This window comes from Colletotrichum jinshuiense, chromosome 7 (assembly GCF_051148585.1).
Source record: "Colletotrichum jinshuiense chromosome 7, complete sequence".
NCBI classification, from domain to species: domain Eukaryota; kingdom Fungi; phylum Ascomycota; class Sordariomycetes; order Glomerellales; family Glomerellaceae; genus Colletotrichum; species Colletotrichum jinshuiense.
In genome coordinates this window covers 146,465-166,304 of record NC_139314.1, presented here as the reverse complement: position 1 = coordinate 166,304, position 19,840 = coordinate 146,465, and the positions used below count along the sequence as shown (strand labels likewise).

At 51.1% G+C, this 19,840-nt stretch overlaps 6 protein-coding genes across 6 annotated transcripts; 4 read left to right on the top strand and 2 right to left on the bottom strand.

Annotated features, from left to right (window-relative positions):
* Nucleotides 1-763: 763 nt before the first annotated feature.
* EsH8_VII_000048 (pyridoxamine 5'-phosphate oxidase family protein) lies at nucleotides 764-1,570 on the top strand (the record flags this gene model as incomplete). The annotated part of the gene is made up of 1 exon (XM_083270181.1): nucleotides 764-1,570. The coding sequence occupies one exon, from the start codon at nucleotides 764-766 to the stop codon at nucleotides 1,568-1,570; it is 807 nt and encodes a 268-aa protein (XP_083127738.1).
* A 735-nt stretch (nucleotides 1,571-2,305) lies between these two features.
* Nucleotides 2,306-4,167, bottom strand: EsH8_VII_000047 (uncharacterized protein; the record flags this gene model as incomplete). The annotated part of the gene is made up of 3 exons (XM_083270180.1): nucleotides 2,306-3,289; nucleotides 3,419-3,836; nucleotides 3,899-4,167. 3 exons carry the CDS (start codon nucleotides 4,165-4,167, stop codon nucleotides 2,306-2,308), a joined length of 1,671 nt encoding a protein of 556 aa, XP_083127737.1.
* A 1,926-nt stretch (nucleotides 4,168-6,093) lies between these two features.
* EsH8_VII_000046 (uncharacterized protein) lies at nucleotides 6,094-7,873 on the top strand (the record flags this gene model as incomplete). Its single annotated transcript, XM_083270179.1, has 3 exons — nucleotides 6,094-6,492; nucleotides 6,604-7,383; nucleotides 7,514-7,873. 3 exons carry the CDS (start codon nucleotides 6,094-6,096, stop codon nucleotides 7,871-7,873), a joined length of 1,539 nt encoding a protein of 512 aa, XP_083127736.1.
* A 658-nt stretch (nucleotides 7,874-8,531) lies between these two features.
* On the bottom strand, nucleotides 8,532-9,242 carry EsH8_VII_000045 (uncharacterized protein; the record flags this gene model as incomplete). The annotated part of the gene is made up of 1 exon (XM_083270178.1): nucleotides 8,532-9,242. One exon carries the CDS (start codon nucleotides 9,240-9,242, stop codon nucleotides 8,532-8,534), a length of 711 nt encoding a protein of 236 aa, XP_083127735.1.
* Nucleotides 9,243-11,576: 2,334 nt separating this feature from the next.
* On the top strand, nucleotides 11,577-13,091 carry EsH8_VII_000044 (uncharacterized protein; the record flags this gene model as incomplete). The annotated part of the gene is made up of 1 exon (XM_083270177.1): nucleotides 11,577-13,091. One exon carries the CDS (start codon nucleotides 11,577-11,579, stop codon nucleotides 13,089-13,091), a length of 1,515 nt encoding a protein of 504 aa, XP_083127734.1.
* A 5,240-nt stretch (nucleotides 13,092-18,331) lies between these two features.
* On the top strand, nucleotides 18,332-18,852 carry EsH8_VII_000043 (uncharacterized protein; the record flags this gene model as incomplete). Its single annotated transcript, XM_083270176.1, has 2 exons — nucleotides 18,332-18,549; nucleotides 18,642-18,852. 2 exons carry the CDS (start codon nucleotides 18,332-18,334, stop codon nucleotides 18,850-18,852), a joined length of 429 nt encoding a protein of 142 aa, XP_083127733.1.
* Between the last annotated feature and the right edge of the window lie 988 nt (nucleotides 18,853-19,840).

Genomic DNA, 19,840 nt, shown 5'->3' with positions numbered 1-19,840 from the left:
TGTTGACCGACTACGCTAATGTAACAGCCTGGAGTCAAATCTGAGTCCATGTCACTTGATAGACGTACAACCTCCGACCCTCAGATGGCCGTCTCATCAAGATTTACCACCATCAGGGCGTCCAGCACGTGGGTCAACTTGGACTCTTCCGACCTGCAACTGCCACGGACATTGTGCGGTAAGATGACTCCCCTTTCTCCGTGGAGTGGCCCTGCGGCGCCCGACGTACCCCGACAGATCCACCCAGCGGCGATAGCGATTGCTTCCACTCAAAGCAAGCCTAATAGCCCTTAATCATCACCAAGGATGGCAAGAGCACATATAGGATCTAGGGGATTAACTGCTCAGATTGCCTTGGTGTGGGATCTGAGTCATTTTGGGCCAAGTTACCGGCCGTTCATTCGTCGAAGTCGTAAGCAATAAGCCCGGCGGAACGTCCGACAAAGGCCGATGACCTCAATACTGGTAGCAACCATCGGACGAAATCGGCCCAGCTCCGGGACTTCTCCACGGAAACGACTCTCCAAAATTGGAGCCACAAATTGACCATCCACCTATAATTGAAAGCAGAATATAATGTCTCGACGCCCCCCAAGCTGCCTTTTCAGTTGTTCACTCTCCGAATTTTGGCATATATTCCACTGCTACCGGTTTGAACACGGTTGCCAAACCTCGATTTTCCCAGCATTCCAAGGACCCCATTCTCCGCCACTATCAGCTACATTTTCGAGAAAGGAAGGATTCAAGGCCTCGGCGGGAAACAATGCAGTACCCAAAGACACCTGTCAACAAGGTCCGCCGACTGGCGGACAAGCGCGCTGACTATGACCTCGAGACCGTCCACAGCATCGTCAACCAATGCATGTCTTTACATGTTACCTTCACACCAGGCGACACTGAGTTTCCAACCGTCATTCCCATGATTGGCGCCATGGGAAGTTTTGATCGCCCCAGCGCCGACATTGACGAGCCTCTCGACTGTTACATCCACGGCTACATCTCAGCTCGCATGGCCAATCTCGCCAGGGAGAAGATGGCCGAGGGGCTACCTGGCCTCCCCGTCTGCGTGTCGGCTACCAAGGTGGACGGCATCGTCCTCGCTCTGAGTTCTTTTGCGCACTCCTGCAACTACCGTTCGGCCTCCCTGTTCGGCTACGCGAGTCTGGTTACGGACAGCGAGGAGAAGTTGTGGGCATTGAAGCTCATCACCAACGGCCTCGTCGCAGGACGATGGGAAGAAGTACGCCAGCCCCCGTCCGCCAATGAGCTGTTGCAGACGCAAGTTCTGCGCATCCGCGTGAAAAGCGGCAGCGCAAAGCTTCGCGCGGGCCCGGTCTCCGAGGTGAAGGAAGACCTGGAAAACGCTGAAATGAGAAAGGCTGTTTGGTCGGGGTACATCCCGTTGGTCGAGCACCTACAAGAACCCGTTCCATCAAGGCACAATCTCGTGGAGCAACTTCCTGAACACATCTCGGAGTACATGAAGGTTTTCAACGGGAACGCGGATGAATACAACCAAGAGATTGTGAAGCGGGTGCTGGAGGATCCGGCTGTATTTCAAAATGTTTAGGTCTGTATCAATTTTATTAAGAGAGAAGATATCAAGTAACCCTGGAGAATCAAGGCTGTTGCCGTGATTCACTGTTGAAGCCTAAAGTTTGTTGTTTGTCGATGAACGACTTTGATCGGCTTGAAGTGCCCACATACTTGGCAACCGCAACTGTACTCCACCGCTCAACTCAGAGTGAAAGATATATGACGCCCAGGTTCACCCGGGAGATAATAGTAGATCTCACTAACCCTGAATTAGTCAGTTGATCTGACCATCTCATCCACGGGAGATGCACATGTGGTTTTGTTTTCTTAGCTGGACGGTGCAACCTATCCCCCTCCCTCACCTCAATCATCCATCCCGAACTTCTTTCATCCGGGCACTGATATGATGATATCAAAAGCACGCAAGTCATTGGAAATGCTATGAATGCTCGCCCGTATCTGCAGTGATTGGGCTTTCGGAATCTCATCTGAAGAATAGATGGAGCCTTGATCGAGAATATTGAGCCTCCGAGATGCCATTGCAAGATCAGCCCATTACCTAGTTATATTCAACTTGCATATGTCATGAGTAGCGATTCAGTCCATCCCCGAGACGTTGACTTAAGGTTAAGCGGCTTCTAGTTGTCAGCTGTTCCAAGCTTAAGTCGCCAAAGCATAATTTGCATCGAGCTTAAGGAAACATGTGTATCTGGAATTCCCCGGACGGCCAGCAACATGACCACGCCCTGACGGATACCGCCGGAGAGCTCTAGTCCTCCCACCTCTCTGAAACTCTCCACCAAAAGTTACACGGCTCCTCTCCCCACCTATAGTCCTGCATCTGGGCTGCTGTTCCCTTGCCGGTCCCGCCAGCCCTTTCGTCGTTCCCTTCACCAAGCACCATGGTCGAGGGTCTGCCATCCTTCCAAGGCGTCCACTCCTCCCTCGCGGCAAACTTGCCCTTCTTCACCGCAGAAGGGTCTCCCTTGGTGATGAAGCTAACGCAGTACGCGTGGAACTTGCCCGAGACCTCGTCTTGTGCGGCGGAAATCCCTCGCACTTCCGGGTTATACGTCTGATATCGCATCTGGTCGCCGTGGACGGCCCCCAGAAGCGCCGTCCTGTTCAGGGCCCAGTGATACAGGAATACAGGGGGGTCTGGCGGCGAGTTGCTGGAGCCCCAAATGGCCGTCTGGCGGACCGGGCATGTGTACGCGTAGTGTCCGTAGGCGGCCTCGATGCGGCGGTATTGAGCTCCCGCACCGAGCTTGGCGAGCATTTGGTCCGCATAGGGTGAGGTTGGATCCGTCGCAGGATCGGGATACAACGCTTCCAGCTCTGCCAGCTCTGCCTTGGTGAGGTGAGGGAGCAGCGTGCTGAAGAAGTCGATGAAATCTGTCGAAGCGTTTGCGGTCTTGGGCACGTAGTTGGCGCCCTCGTTGTGGGTGGAACCAGTCAGTATGGGCACTTTGTTCCAGTTGCCCGACTTCCAGGCATCGAGAGGTCGACGTGAGATGATCTGACCGTCCAGGACGGGCTGCCATGCCCAGCGGACCGAGGGCTCGGATCGCGCAAAGACATCTTTGCCAGCCCTGTCAACTGTCTCGGAAGACAAGGCTCGCAAACATCCCAGGATATCGGGGTCGCGAAGGTCCCTGTAGTGACCGCACGGTGTAAGATCCAGAAAGTTCCGGAAGTGCTGTGTGTTGAGCGTAGGGAGGGCGGATGGACAGTCCTGGCGGTATGTGCGCCGCTGTCCATGATGGCTTTGTGGAAGAGCTTCTTCGACTGCTTGACGTCCATGATGAGGTGTCCAATCTGAGCTGTGTCAGTCCTGGTGGTTCATCAACTGGGCAGCAACAATGTGGACAGTAGCACTTACACCATGCGCAGCTGCGCTGAGGCCCATGATTGTCACATCGTCCGGGTTGCCGCCGAAGTTGGCAATATTTTCCTGCACCCACTCGAGAGCGGCGTACATGTCTCGCAGGCCAAGATTTAGAAGACCCTCCTTTTCAGTGAGCTCAGTGTTGAGCCCACCAAATACACCTATACGATACTGCATGCTGACAGCGACGAAAGGCTCCGGTGAATGAGCCAGCATGGTGTATGTGTTGTGCATCCTTGCTGCGCCGCGATTAAAGGCGCCGCCGGGGATGAGCACTGACACGGGCAGCTTTGCCCTCGACGTATCGTGACCGTACGGCCTGAAGACGTTAATGGTCAAACAGTCCTCGGATTCTACGTCAGGTCCGAGTAGAGGATCCTCTAAGAACGGGACCATCTGTTTTCCGGGACATCTTCCAGGTCTCAGTCAATCTTATGTCCTCAGCATGTGCTTTTGATGGGTTCATGCACTCACCTGGGCCCCATGTAGAATGCCTCAAAAGTGCCATTGCCTTCCGGCACAGGCACGGCAGGCCTGAACCTCAGATCGTTGATGGGGGGCAGTGCGTAGCGGATGCCAAGGAAACCTTCGACGGGCGCAGGAATCTTGCCATCATCGAGAAGCTTGCCGACGACTATTCCCTGCTTGATCGTAACTGTCGGATGGGCGTCATGGCTGCTGAGGAGGTGCTGCCTTGCATTTGGGAAGTAGAACAGCAGAGCAGCCAGCAAAACTGGGATCATTGCGAAAATTCTCGGCGTGGTCGTGCTGGATGGGCCGGGAGTTTTGGTCCTGTGTGGTCCAGATAGTTTAGTAGCCATGATAGTTGTTACTCAGGTGGCATGATCGGCGCAACATTTCATCAGAGAGGCAGTCTTATAGCTCGGCTGTTCTGAGGCTTTAGTATTATAACGACCGGCGAGGGATCGGAGTCAAGGGACTATTTTATCGGCATTCACTCCCGAGCTCCAGCTCAGCTGCTCGTGGGCCCTGGCGCCGGCAACGTGACTCCGCCCGCGAAACTCGGAAAGTAGTAGAACGAAATATCACCAACAACCGACGACGGTCCGATACTACCCAGAGCTGCCGTGTAGGCCAGAATTCCTTCGAGCCCGGGATGTGCCTATCTCCACAGATGGTCCCCGAACCCTTACTGCCTCTCCAGCTCTCTAGAGTGGTGACCAGATCTCGGAACCATGAACCGCTCTGTTCGGATCATCATTCCAGCCATGACGACGCTAATTAACATGAATCCGTTTCTTTAATCGAAGGGATTGATAGTCGGCGCCATGATTTGGGTCCTAGAGTGAGCATGTTGCAGATTTCCAGGTTCCCTTATCGTAGTCTGAGCCATCTTGCAGGTGGTTCCCGATCGAATCCTATCAACTCCGACGAACTCCGAACTTATCAATACGATAGGTAAAGCGGACAAGATGGCGAAACAGCAATTGCTGTCTCGGATCATGATCCTTATTGCGATGCGTTATTGTCCGCGGCAAAGTTGATTGTTGAGAAGCCCCAAGACAACGCTGCATCCGACAACGGATGGATCAAATGCGGTCGCGGAGCTCGTCGGCAGACTACATCAACACCTCCTCGCAATTATCTTTCAACTTGGTGCGAGCAGATGGCTGACATATTCGCCACGTAAATACGGATTAGGCGAGGCGAGCGAGCCCAATATGGAGCGGTTCAGTAGCTCGCTCGCCGCGGATTTTATGGAAGCTTGTTGCAAGATGGGTAAATCTTGAATGTTCCATTTGCCATGGCAAACGTCAGATACTAACCTGGGTATGCTTCTCTGATGCTAGATTGCGCTGGATGGATGCATCATTGATGTGGGCACTTTGGTGAATGAGGATTGCCTCATCAAGAAGCTTACTGGCCTGTCCAGCCCGCGCGATATGTGCTCAATGAGCAAGGAGGAGCTGCATGAACTTGCGGAGGAGTGCAATCATGTTTACCTCAGTATAAAACACCTTACTCGTAGTCTTACGACACGTGACGGATAGCTAAATGGCGACGAAGCTTAATCAACTATCCACCGAGCCGAGACTGACAGTGCTGAAGGAAGCAAGTGAAGGACAGACTGGACGAGCTCCTTGAACCGCATGAAAACGGCCACTCCAGGCCCAAAGTCTAGCAGACTCTGGTCGCAGGAAGCAATCTCAACTATTTCGGGGTCAACACAACCCAGCATGCCTCAACATTAGCCATAATTCGACATCGGCCCACGAACGTAGTTACCAACCGGTTCATGTTGGCGAGAATCTCGCGCACAAGGCCTTCAAGGCGGGGGATGATGAGAAATCAACGATACGCCAGTCTGGGGTAAAACTGACTAGGGCCCAGCTAGGCCGGGATCATGGTCATGTCCCCCGAGATGAGTACTGGCCCTACTTTTGGGACCCGAGTCCCTGGTGGGAGACGGGATGGGAAGGCATCGGAGACCTTGTCCGGTTATCTTGTTCAACGATAACTCCTGCGGATACGTACTTACGCCGTACCGCAAAAGTACGGTCTCGTGTATTTAAGTTGTGGATGTGGCTTGCTTCCAAAAGTTTCAACAAGGCAGCTGAAGGTCAATCTGCCCTTGAGCTAAGTCGAGCGCTTCAGCACCACTAAAGTTTACATTCATTCTCGCGCCGCCACCAGCCAGGAAGGTCACCATGGCTGACATCGTCAACAACGAGAAGACCCACAAGCTCACGGCCATGGACGACAAGAAGGCTCAGGACGACTGCATAAAGGCCCAGTCCAACGTCAACGGCGACTGTGAGGCCATTGATGACACGAAGATCGGGGTGACCACCAACCTCGACGAGGCTCAACTGTTTCTTCACGAGCATGGCATCCCCAATACGAGTCTCGAGGCGCTTATGAGCGACGAAGCCGCCTTGAAGAGGCTACGCCGCAAGATCGACTGGCAACTGATGCCCCTTCTTTGCGGAACCTACCTCCTCCAATATATCGACAAGCAGGCCCTCAGCTACTCTGCCGTCTTCGATCTCTTCACTTCCACCGGCATGACGAGCGACGAATACAGCTGGATGGCGTCCATTTTCTACGTAAGTCGTACGATGATTCAGGCCCCTTGTTCTTTAGGCATTGGATATCCTGGACTTGAGATCACATTCTCCTGGGTTTAAAGAACGACCCCTGACTTTAAATTTGCGCAGTTTGCTTACCTAGCGGCTGAATGGCCCGCATCGTACATTGCCCAGCACTACCCAACCGGCAAGATTGTCGCGGCATTCGTCCTCAGCTGGGGCACGATTCTCCTCTGCACAGCCGCCGCGCAAAATTTCACCGGGCTCGCCATTTGCCGGTTCCTACTCGGTGTCTTTGAATCGGTCATCACTCCAGCCTTCATGCTCATTGTTTCGCAATGGTTCGACCGCGGGAAGCAGCCTGCGCGCGCCGGTCTCTTCTACTGCTTCAACGGCATTGGCAGCATGACCGGCGGCGTGCTCTTTTACGGAGTCGGTCAGGCCAAGGGATGGGACGTCTGGCGCATCATCTACATTGTCTGCGGCGGTCTAACCATTATCTGGGGCGTCATTCTCTACCTCTTCATGCCCGACAACATTCTGACCGCCAAGCGCTTCACCATCGAGGAGCGCGCCATGCTCATTGCCCAGAACGCACGCGCCCGTGGTGGTGTCTTCAACAGCAAGATCAGAATGAAACAGGTCAAGGAAGTCTTCCGTGACGGCCAGGTCTGGCTTCTCTTTTGGTTTGTGCTGTTCAACGAGATCATCAACGGCGGCATCGCAAACTTTGTCAAGCTTATCGTCAAAGGATTCACCCATGATGCCCTCCTCACGACTGCATATGGCATCCCGTACGGTGCATTCACGGCTATCTATATGTTCACTGGCCCATTCATGGCATCTCGCATGAAGAACGTCCGGACATACGTCATGATCATCTGGCTGCTACCGACACTGATCGCTGTCGTCCTGTTTTGGCAACTTCCTCGCTCCCAGAAGGGCGGTCTTCTGGCCGGCTACTACATGGCATGTCACATTCTGTCATTATTGTCTGGAATGATCCAACTTTTGGCCGAATTTGCTAACACGATTTCAGTGCTCTTCTTTTACCGGTGCCCTCATCGTCGCTCTCCAAATGCCCGCCTCCAACGTCGGTGGCTACACCAAGAGGACCACAGCCACCGCCGTTGTTTTCCTCGCCTACTGCATTGGCAACATCATTGGGCCCCACGGCTTCATCGGCTCCGAGGCCCCCATCTACCAGACCGGCTGCAAGCTCATCATTGGCTGCATTGCAGCTCAAGTGGCTATTGCCATTGCCCTGAGGCTGCTCCTCATCCGCAGGAACAAGATGCGTGATGCTGAGCAGAGCGGCTCTCCTCCCGAGGCGAATGACGCGGCGGTGCTGGAGGACTTGACCGACTTTGAGAACAGGAGCTTCCGGTACATGTACTAGACTGGAGTCTTCCGAGCTGGATCCTCCACTACATGTACTCATTGCGATGCATCATTGCTCGGAGCATCTGACGCATCACAGCTGGTATTATTTGACTGCAAGGCTTGACCGATTTACATTCCATAGTCCATACCGTAGTAGCTATTCGTCAATCACGAATGTGATTAATTTTATACAGACCTAAGTACCATTTGGCAGGAATTAGAACCCAATTTGCTATGTAAACGTCGTGATGTAGCCTATACTTAAGGACTAAATTGTTGATACCTAGGTATATCTTATACACTAGGACTGGATTTCTTGGGATTATATTTTTAGGTCTGGACTTTTAGTACTAGATTGCTTAGGATTTGATTTCTTAAGACTGGATTTCTTACGTTTAGGTCTTTTAGAACTAGATTGCCTATGGTTTTAGGTTTTAGGTTTTAAGTTAAAAGGGTTTTAAAAGCACAAAGGAAATGTATTCAAGTAGATAACGAGATCTAAGTTGGATCTAATTTGGATTCCAATTTGTAGAATTAGAACTGCTCTCCACCTTAGGTTCACACAACATGCCAGCCATCTTCAACGACATCCCCACCACAAACTACATTGGTATTCCTAAGTAGACATGTGAATTCCATTGAAAAGGCCACTTAGAGACCGGATGTGGCTACCCTTACTTCTTCTCGAAAACGACGAAGTGGACAACGTAGCCCTGAATGGTGATGTAGTTACGGGCGGCAGGGCCGACAAAGCCATTGTATTGGTGAGTGGTGATGTCGATCAGCTGGGGGTTGGCGCCCTCCTCAGTGGGAAGTTCCTTCCACTTGAAAGTCCAGGAAATGCTTCCCTCTTGGACCGTCGAATGGATCAATTCGAGGAATTTAGGGTTGTAGGACGGCTCGATGTCAACACGGCTGGGGGGCTCAACCTTGGGAATATTCGCAGTGATGCGCAGGGGCTGGTCGGCAGGGAGGAACCTCTTAATCGGCGGCAGGACGTCTTGGAAGGTGGTACCCTCCTCCTTGCCGCCGTTGTCCCCACGGATGACGGGGCCAGGCCCGAAACCAGTGTACTTGATCTCGACGTTAAAGTTGCCGCTGGCGGTCTCGATCAGGACGCTTTTGTTGTTGAAGTGCGGCAGGGGGAGGTTGATGTGCACCGAGTGATTGATTTCGAAGGACTTCTCGCCCTTTTGAGGGGGAAACCCACCAGCAAAAGCGCGGATGGAGAAGGTAAGACCAGTGTTGAGGACAGACTCCTGCTTGAAAAAGGGGGTCAAGAAAACTTTGGGAATCTCGCCCTTGGCGGCGAGAACGAGCTCGCGGGTGTTGGAGTTGTAGACGATGGAGACATCGGACTCCTTGACGGGAATAAGAGAGGCCATGGTATCAGATGAGGTTGAGGTCAACGAAAGTGAAGGTTCTTGAGGGCTTTGAGTAGGTTTGCGGAATGGCAGACTTGTGATTGAGTCGATGAGAGTCATGGTAAGGCCTTTCGATGCGGAGATCACTCTACTTCTTATACGATATGGAAGATGAACGTTAAAGAGGGCCTGTCTTCACAATAAGTACGGGTGAGAAGATGCTGTCGACGACCTCTCAGGCTGACAAACCACAACAAACACTGTCGCTGAATTCGTCAAAAGCCGCCTCAATGACGCTTCAATCAGAGAATGCAAATGAAAGGATGCCTAAACACTGTAGCTCGTTGAGGGAAGTTTGTTTGGCTGGTATTTCAGCCAGCAATGTTTCCAATGTTTCGGCCCTAGGAATGAGCCTGTTTTCATGAATTCGCCCTCCGCCCATGGTTGAAAGATGGATCGTCTCGCACGATATTTTGGACGGCACATCGCAACCGACACGTAGCATAGATGGCTTTTTCTCCACCCCTCCCGTTTGAAGGCACAACTGGTGTTCTGGACTGCAGCCAATGGATTGCCCTCGCCAGCTGGGCGTTCTTTTGAGCACACGTTCCTCCTTTGGACGCGGGGGATCACCACACACGCGGCTCATCTTCAGCTCCCGCCTCTAGTCCCTGTTCCCGAAGGCTCTAACCCTAAAGGATTGCGCAATACCGACGAATGAAGATTCATACGGCAGTTCATTGCTTTGAACCATATTATCAAGCCATTCTGTGGAATGGGGGTAAATTGAAGGGCTTAAGACATCAACCACGGGTTCGTCTCAGCTAGAACATAATAAGATTTGGTTCTGGAATCTTATTCGCAATGAGACTCCCCGCACCCTGGAATACAATCGCACAGACCACAACAGCAAGCAAGTTGAAAGTCATGATACCATGACAACCTTGTGGCTGAAACGGCATCTTCACGAAGGCAAGCGATGAGGGCATGTGTGAATTGATGGGTAATAGTTCAGGAATGAGAGCGGGAAAGACCCGGGCCCGTTTACGTTAACTTCGTCGACATGCATTCATCAACCTCACCAGCTAAAATAATGCTGGATTCATGAACGCCCGTTTCGAAAAGATGCAATTGCCGCTGGTTCTGTCGTCAGCAACCACTACCACGCAAGGGCAAAAGTGAGACCTCGTGGACCGAAGACGAGCAGCCTGGCCCATGTAGCTGACGGTTGCCGCCCTCAAAGCTAGAGACATTGTTTTTCCAGCGTGCCGGTGCCTCCAGCCGTGCTGCATTCGTTCAGTGAACTTGATTGCTCGACTTCTCAACTATAACATGTGGTTGCGCTGTGCAATGATCCCCGTGTTTGATATAACACACGAATGAATGCCAAATTCCTCGGTCAAATGGAGTGCGAAAGCGAACCCAAGGATAGCCGCCTGGCACGTTTGGCCTCGCTTAGAGAATTCAGACCATCACAAAGCTGTAGGACGATCTTGGAGTTGGCCAACAACAACGTGTCGAGACAACCGTTGAGACTGTGAAGGCCGTCAAAAGCGGGGAAACGCATGGCTCACTTTCTAGAAGCACTCGACAAATCTCGTCTCAGCAGCTGCAACAATCTCTGAGTTGATTAGGCCAAGCATATGAGTAACAGGGTTACAACGCCAGTGTGGTGTATTTCCTACTCCATAAAGGAGAAGCTACCCTAATGCGGCAAATACTAGTATCTTATCTTCGTATTTCTTAGCAGCGCACGAAGACTTTGCGGGAAGCTTCATCAAAAGGTTAATAGACCACGTACTGACTCCAGCAGCCATCAAGCACTCTGTAATACTTAAGAAGAGGTTAAGGTTAACAGGGGTTAAAAATACACGATTGCCGCCACGCCTGTTGTAAACCACACTAGCCATAGACCAGCCTACGCATTAGGGTAAGGGGTACAGCAGCACAAAGCAACTTTTAAGCTGAAGAATAAACACCACCGGAACCGCTCTAACCTAAGATATATAAATTCTCCTAGCTTAAGTAGCTTTAAGCCCTAAACTAGTACAGTATGACTTAATGCTTCCATCTAGAATTGCTTTTGTATGGTTGGCCGAAATTATTTACCTCGCTTTATGAGTAAACCTTAATCAAAACGACGTCTGCTACACGTCAGAAGTAATTAAGTTTTTCGCGCTATAGAAAACTCAATTATTTTATAGATATAATACCTACGTCCTGGCTCCTTTACCCAAGGTCACATCTTTCCCAAGTCTTATCTACAAACTTCTCGAACTTGTAGTTAGCAATTTCGAGGCCTATAATCCTACTCGTTCTCTCTTATTTTATCTCTTGCTCAACCAATCTGAAATTATGCCTTCATCTATTCCCTATGATCCCGCCCTCACTCTATGGAGTGTTGTCGACGAAAATACACTACGAAATGTCGAAGCCATTGCAAAAATTCAATCGCATGTGGATGCTGCCCGGGATAAGCTCAACTCTCTCAACTCTTCCAAGAAAAGTCTGACCACGACCAAAACTGAGCTCAAGAATCTTGGTGCCAGGACGGATGGACTAGACGCTGAGCTGGAAAAGCTAAATAAATCAATTGCGCAAGCCGCGACTGATCATGAAATCGCCAAGACGGCTGCCGAACCTCAGATCATAACACTGCGAAAGAACATTTCTTCTGCTCACAAGCAGTTTGAAAGTCCTGTAGACTATCTAAGCAGCGATGTGAAGATGTTGCCCCTTGCGGCTGATAGCATGGACACGGATGTGCAGTACTTTGCGTTCAACGCAAACTCCCAGAATTCAGCGGCGTACAGCGCGCAAATTGGCTCATACGTCTCTCAAGCGGCCAGCAGCGTCTTCGGGGCCAGCCAGTCCATGAAGCTTGGCACTGCAGCGTCAAACCAGGTCAGCCGTCACCTAAGCTCACACAACGTTCAAGGCACGCTCGTGCTGTCTATGAGCTGCAAGCACAAGAACGCATCCGTCGTGGCTCCATTTGTCTTGCACGGTGATAAAGCCATCAAGGTGTGGAATCAGCTCTTTCCTGGAAAGGAGCTAGATACAACAAGTAGCTCAAGCATGATGAAATGTGCCAAGGACGAGAGTCGCCAAGATGGGCAAAAGTTTTCCATCGTCTCCGGCACTACTTTTGGATCAAGCTTTGTTGGCATGGTGCACGTCCAAAACTCGACAGACACCTCTGTTTCAGAGTCATTGGAGGGCGCATGTTTGTCTCTGCAACGCGCAATGGAAGCAGGTTCCTGGTTTGCCAGAGCTGAGGGCAAAGTCGGCCTGGATCGGAAGTTTGCCAGCGACGTGAAGAATCTCCTCAGTCAGCACAACATCCAGTCTCGTGTGGCGGTACTGACGATGGGTATGGACCCGTCGAAGGCCGCCGATGAGGTCTCAATCGCGGCGGAGAAATTTGCAAACTTTGACCTAGAGGCCAACAAGAAAGCAGCTGCTGCCATGCAGAATGCGACCGCGTCTGGACGGCAATCGATGCCCGAATGGTCACGAACTTGTGACCAAGCTTCTGAGATGAAAGGGAAGGCCATTGAGGCCTCCTTAGGCGTTCTGTCTACTGTTTGCGACGACAAAAGCAACCCCCTTGACGTCAACTCGATGATGACAGCTCTTGAGGACTATTTGAAAAAGGCTGCAGAGGGCAATTCCGGGGTTCCCGTCAACTACTACTTGAAGGATATTGATAAAAGAATGCTCGCGGAATTGCGGATTGCTAAATACCATCCTGGCAAGTTCATGTCTATTAAGTATGACGACTCTGAAGACGGCCTTCCTGATTCTGAGGGTGAGCATTGGCAGGCAGGTCCTCGACCTTATTATCCAAAAGCATTAAGACTAGGCTAGCCTATAATTAGAGAATTAGATACACAATTCAGGAGTCTCAAGGTAAATTCAGCATGTTGGTCATGGCTTGCATATTTTGTACATCTCATTCACACTGTGGTGACAAAAATCCCGGCTGTTTTTCTCAATCCAGACATATAAAGCCACAAAAATTCTAGGTGGTCACTTATAAGAGCTTCATTAACTTGGGTAGGACGGGCTTTGGCCGGGTGGAAGGAAGGCATAATGGTTAATAGGTCATGAATGCAGCAACATCATGATGCCAGATCCTCGCGTATTGTCGTCGTCGAAGGCTCGAGATGGCACCACAGTGGAGGGAGGGAGGGAAAAGTATCAAGGGCGAGGGGAAAACGTGTCCGGATCGATTCCGGGCACAAGCTCCCGAGGTTCTCGGAGCGGCACGGAGCGGGCATGGACGAACCCGACATCAAGCCACCGAGGAATTACCGGGCCTGGTCTGGCGGCTACGGGCGCACGAGCTGCTATCCACGATTGGCACCTCATCGACCAATACACATGTACCTTGGTCGCCCCTGGAGCACGGTGAATTAAGCCGTTTATTGCATCATATACCAAGTCAATATATGGGAAACGTGTGCGAGTTGAAAGTCTGAAAGCCAGAAACATGGAAATTTGGAGAAGAAAAGAAGAGCCTCAATAGATCCGATTCGCTCTGCATCATTAATAAGTAGCCATTAAACCAAATCAAGGCTCACTCATTATCGCTCACTCACTACTACTTCGGGGCCGTAACTGCAATCGTAATTAGACGATTGCCTAGTAGTGCGTCTGGCAAGGTGACCCTCGCAGGGAGCATCTTCCTATGTTGGTGCCATACTGGTCAACGTACATCTAGCAGTACCCAATCAGTGAGTGATTTGAAGAACAATTTGATACCTGCGCTTACAGCTTGGTTCAGCTGTAGTTGAGTACTGATGGGGGTAACTGCGCTTGTGATACGTTATACATTCCAGCGATAACTTCCTGTTCTCGGAACGTTGTTGAGGCCATGATTATGAGCGATTACGTTTGATAAACTCTGTACTCTGAGGTTCTTACATCTATTTGATGTGGAGATGTAGCACCCCGGTAACTGCAATTGATGATCGGGGCGAGCATGGGAAAAGATGGGCTACTTGAGAAATCATCGCAAGCTAGCGTCTCGTGGTTTCTTATTGTGACGAGGAGTATCGCAACAGTGAAACATCGCGTGTTGCAGGGCTCACCGACTTCGCGGCACTTGTCAACTGAGACGAAAGCAGCCACAACGGTTTTGGCGCGTATACACGTCACCTAGGCCGTACATAACCGTTGCTTGTGTGCTCAACACATCAGGCCTCCAAGCTTCTGTCATCCAATGTGGCCCATCGCACAACTTGGACTATGCACCAAGCTGGTGCCAATGACGGGTGGCATGGCAGGACAGAACACAAGCAGCCTACTTTGACTAGCTGCATGCGTTTGAGCTGATAACAATACATCCATTACCAATGACTACCTTCAAAAGCGCGTTCCCTCTTCCTATTATTATGCTTTCGATGCTAGAAATTCGCAATCGTCCCCGACCACCGTCACTTCGAGATGCCAGAGATAAGGATCTCAGGGTGTTGGTGTCGAACTGGAGTCGCGAACGTTCCTCAAGAGCGGCCGTGTATTCCTTTATCCGGGACGAGGATGACGAGACAGGGAGCTCCCCTCCTTCTTCCAGCGGCCGCAGGGTCCTGGCGTGTGTCGCTTGGCGCCCATCTCCTCCCGGTCCTTCTCCTTTTTGTCTTTCTCCATTTGGTTAATTTCTGGCCCTGTGTCGTCTGATGTGGGATCTTGTCTTCGGCCCTGCCCGAGAGGGCCGGGGAGTAGGTGGTTCGCACGGGGAATGGCTTTCTTCGTCTTGTGATGAGCTTAGCCAATCTGCATGGCTCTGCTGCTCCTCGTTGGGCATCCTGGAAAGCGGGCATGCCGCATGTTTGTAACTTTCTATGCCCGCCTTTTTCCATATTCTCTGCACCAAAGGTTACTTGCGATACAAAGATAGTGGAAAGATGACTGTTGGAAAGGGTACTACATAATCGACCTGACGCGCAGAAATGATTCAGACCATAATGCAGACCAAAAACGGCGTAGAACAAAACGACTCGTTTGTCAGTGATCGGTACTTACCATCACATCGGCATACAGATGAGATCAGTCAGGCATTATTCTGTCAGATATGCGAGCAGTTTATTTCGCGATTCACCGCTCTTGCCTCGTCAAACAATGGAAATTAGATTATCTCGACGCCTATGATCAAGCCCAAAACGCCATGGGAAATGGTCAGACGAGGTCGTCAGTATCGGTAAAGAGTTAGCTTGCTCTCTTTGTCCACAACTCCAGTCCTTGAAAGGCACGGTCGCAGGGCCATTATCTGTCACGGTAGTCGAAGTCGGAAACCCACGCTTGGGCCCAGCGACACAGCATATTGGCAAATCCGACTTCAAGTTGGTGAGACTAGCAACGTTGTGCCCTTCTTTCCAGTCAAGGAGGACCGGATAGGCTCGATTCGCGATTCACACAAGCCTTGCCCCAACACTGGCGGTGTTGAAACGGTCAAACTTATAAAGAGTTGGTTGAATCGCTGTCTCCGCGAACACTCCAGATGCCAAAAGGATCGACGCCCTGAATCTTATTCAACAAGGTTGTTACAGATTGCTTGTGGGTCGGTGCGCCTTATCGAGACCACCCAGTCAAAGATGACGGAGCCTTACATCGCTCCGAGTCATTGTTGGGGAAAGAGTGCTAACCATTTCACCTTGACCAACAACAACTACAATGAAATGTGCAAAGGGATCTCTCGCATCACCCTGCCAGCTACATTCCGCGACGCCATCAAAATGACAGAGCGGCTTGGCTTTCGCTACATCCGGACCGACACTCTCTGCATAATCCAAGCCGGTCCTGACTAGGTTAAAAACTGGACCCATGAAGTACGACTCATGGCATCAGTCTACAGCAACTCGATAATCAACCCGGCGGCGTCGGATGCAACCAACTCCGGCTCGGAGAATCTAAGGGACCGCAACACCGACTCTCTACTACGCCTTTGGTGCTGGCTCTTCTGGTTCCCGTCTGCCTTTGCAACGGGAGGTCTTAATGACGAACTAGGTGGCAAGATGCGTGAGAGTGAAGACCCAGAACTTACAAAAATAGCTGTCGACAGATGCGACAACTCGGTCAATATCCTTACTAAGGCCATGGACGGTAGGAGCCAAGCCATGTTGGGCATCTAGAGCTGAATATCTCTGGCGGAGGAGAAGCTCACAACCACTTTTCTCAACTGCACTGAGGGAAACAACGATGCCGTCCCTGGTCGTCGATATCCAGGCCGACGCACTCCCGCCATACGCAGCATATGTCGAGAGTAGTAGTGTCAGGCCAGGCCAGACTGCGTTAGGTCCCGAATGGAACTTGAAACACAAAATGACATTGACAGGGAGACAAACCGAAACCGAGAATATTCATTAATTTTTGCCTGAGTAAGTAGACCGTTCAGTGGTCCGTGAACCCCGCCGATAGCCCCAGTTCATTAGCTTGTAGCACACTAAAATTGACAGAAATACGAACTGAAACCGAGAATACTCAATCATTTCCACCCAAGTAAGTAGATTGTTAAGCAGCCTGTAGGGTCAACTAATAACCCCTGCTGGCGATAGCATCACCGCTACCTCCTATTTCCCGGTTACTTTGGAACTCCCACTTTTACATAGTACACGCAATTTACTAGAACCAGCTGACTAAATATCCCATATAGTGCCACTTATTAGCGTTTTTGCTAAAGTTGGAGTAAAATCTAAGTGTTATTATCTGGCGATGCTTAGAAATTATCGTAACAATATTGAGATTTTAACTATATAAGCTTATATATCTCTATCGATTAAATGGTACCAAGGTATCTTTTACATCTACTAGACTTTCGCCCTCAACAAGATCTATTTGAACAATCAAAATGACGTCCTCCAAAGTCTTTGCCATCCTAGGTCTTTTTGCCTTCTCTCAGACAGCTTCAGCCTCTGTTCTTCCCCGCCAAGCCTCAAGCGGCTGTCGCGCGATGTCTTTGAGCAACGTCTGGGGCATTGCATGCCAGGCCTATCCCGAGCCGAGTTGCCAAGCTGGTCAGCGTCTTGGGCGTGTTACTGGCAGCGCGAGTGACTGCGAGGGCATTATCTGCACATGCACCGTCAGAGTATGTAAGAAAAATTCCTAATCGATGCGTATACTGACTATGGAAAAGTTTGAATGTTGCACTAGGTCTTAATCTTAATGCCGGCGCCAGCGCTAGTTGACAGTTGCCAACCGATACAAGAAAAGAAGTTTATCCCATCAAGTGCCACTAGACTACGGGTACTTGACGTGCGGGGTTCTTGTTGGAGTAATTGGCCAGAATACAGGCGAGCAGCCAGCAGCAGCAGGCCGCGGTAACAGCCGCCGCAGCGGAACCTAGAGGTCCAACCTCTAAGCTTGCCAGCAGTAATATCTCCACCACTGCTGCTGCTGCTAACTTTAATACTTTCTCTTCTACACATAGAATATACACATATAGAATTCAGAACTTGTACCACAGTTGAAGTACCACACGAAGGACAGTTTCGTGATTGCCCCGATAAAATGTTTTGACACCACGTTTGTATCTAGTCAACTTGTGAAGCTGGGGGACGGGCCTAGAGCCCACAGGAGCTCGTCTCCCGCTTCACCAATGTGTTCTGTGATAGGTGTGTAGATACGTACCTAGCGTTGTCGGATGTCTTGCTTTGTCAGCTTCAGTCGGATCAGGCGGAAGACAGTCACGTGGAAAGCATGTCACTGAAAAACAAATGGAGTGAGACTGCACAGCCACACGGTGGCACCAAGTGTGGCTTTGCCTTTGTTGACTTTCGCCCATCACCGGTGCCCCCAATCTTGGAATATTCACATTGCGTCCATCCCGTGTTGGCCTTTGCGCCATCCGACATCAATAATGCCGCATTGAACCAACAACAACGACAGCATGGCGGACTTGCCTTTGTCGGCCTGCCCTCTCCATCTCCTGTACACCATGATGTCGGCCCTACATCCCTGACGACGATTGAGGCTGCGATCGCGGTTGCAACTGCGACCGCGTTGCAACGCCAGGTCTGCCCCTCCTCGGCCCGAAAGGAAACCCAGATGCGGCGCAAGATCTAAGGAAACCTCCCCGCATCCCACACCCAAGGACCCCAGTGCCGACGTCCATGCTGACGCTGCTAATATTGACGCCGCCGCCAGCCAGCTTAGCACCAGTCCAGCATCGTCTTGTTTCGCCCCCGATCGCCCCAGTTCGTCATGGACCGCCTTCCCAGTACAAACGATGGGCCAGGACTCTGGCGAGAAGCCACGCTGTCGCCGCCAAGCAGTGTGTTTTGACCTATTTGCGTAAGACCTCCATCACCAACCCGTGGGATAAGTCAACGTATGTGAGCCCTTCCCAGCTTCCCAGCTATGCCTCATTGTATCCCTCCCGTTGCTTTTGGCTGGTCCAACTTGCGCTAACCTCTTGAGTAGTGAATCCCTTGTCTCCCGCTTTAAGCAACCCCAAGAGCTCCTCCCCTACTCAATCTTCTCGACCCCAATAACTGCCGTTGCTCTTGAGGCGCCCCGCGTCTCCTTTGATGCCTCCCACACCCCCGAGGCGCCAAAAATCTACAACACATCTACAAACCCCGTTTCAGCCAGGCAGCCCGGTCCACGTACGAAGCCCGCCTCGCTCGGGTGATAAGTGTTGGAACTTTGCGGGTTGAAACGCCTGTTCGTGGGACTGTCGTGTGATTTGCCTCTATTGTGCTGTTCCCTATACACTGCTTGCATCCCTGAAGCGATCCTCGACAAGCTCGCGCGACCCTGGCAACCCCCTTCTCCCTCTGCGGCGACCCAGATCCACACCACCGCCGTATCGTAGGAGCTATATGCGTCGTTATAGTAGCGGCTTTTGCACGTCTTGCTGTCGCGCGACCAGAAGCGGGCGCGTCAATCGGACAGAGAATGAAGTTGTGTCACCGTCGTGGATTCTAAAGTGCCTAGGTGGTTTGCCGTTGTCGATAGTTGTGTTTTCTTCCCTCGACATTGCCTTGTTTCGTGTTCAGAGGGCTCGCCTTCCTTGTCTTGTGTCATGAGTATACCTTTTTTTTTCCCTGCCTTTTTCTGCGAGTCGACTGTTGTTTGGCGTTCCAGGCCCGGTCATATCGTCCGAGATACCCCGTAGCACCGTAGCTTACCACGTTCTTCTTTGCCTCGATTAAATCAATGCCATGTTCATCAATCGTTTCTCGTTGTGAACCTCGGATGCCTAGTAACTTGGTTGGTTCCTGCCAGCATTTCGATGAATGCACGACGGGCATGATTCAATTTTATCCCATCTCAACCGCCATCCAAAGTTGAGAACCGACGGGCTGAAATCTCAAGTCTTCAGCCGAGTATCGCACAGGCTCTGGAAATCAAGTATGGCGTATCCTTAGTGCGGGCATTTCATGGCGGGATATAACATCCTAGTGGTGATTAGTTTCCGCTAGCCACGACAGCATCGAGTTTTTTGCTGGTATAGGCTAATGGAGATGATGGGTATGTTGCCATTCTCCCTGAAGAACTCTTCGCTCTAAACTTTGGGCATCAGCAGTAGGGACGTACGTCACATGCGTCCTGTTTAAATAAGGCCTGGTGAGGATATCGAGGTGAGGGTGAGGGCACCAAGGTGCTGCAGTATCACC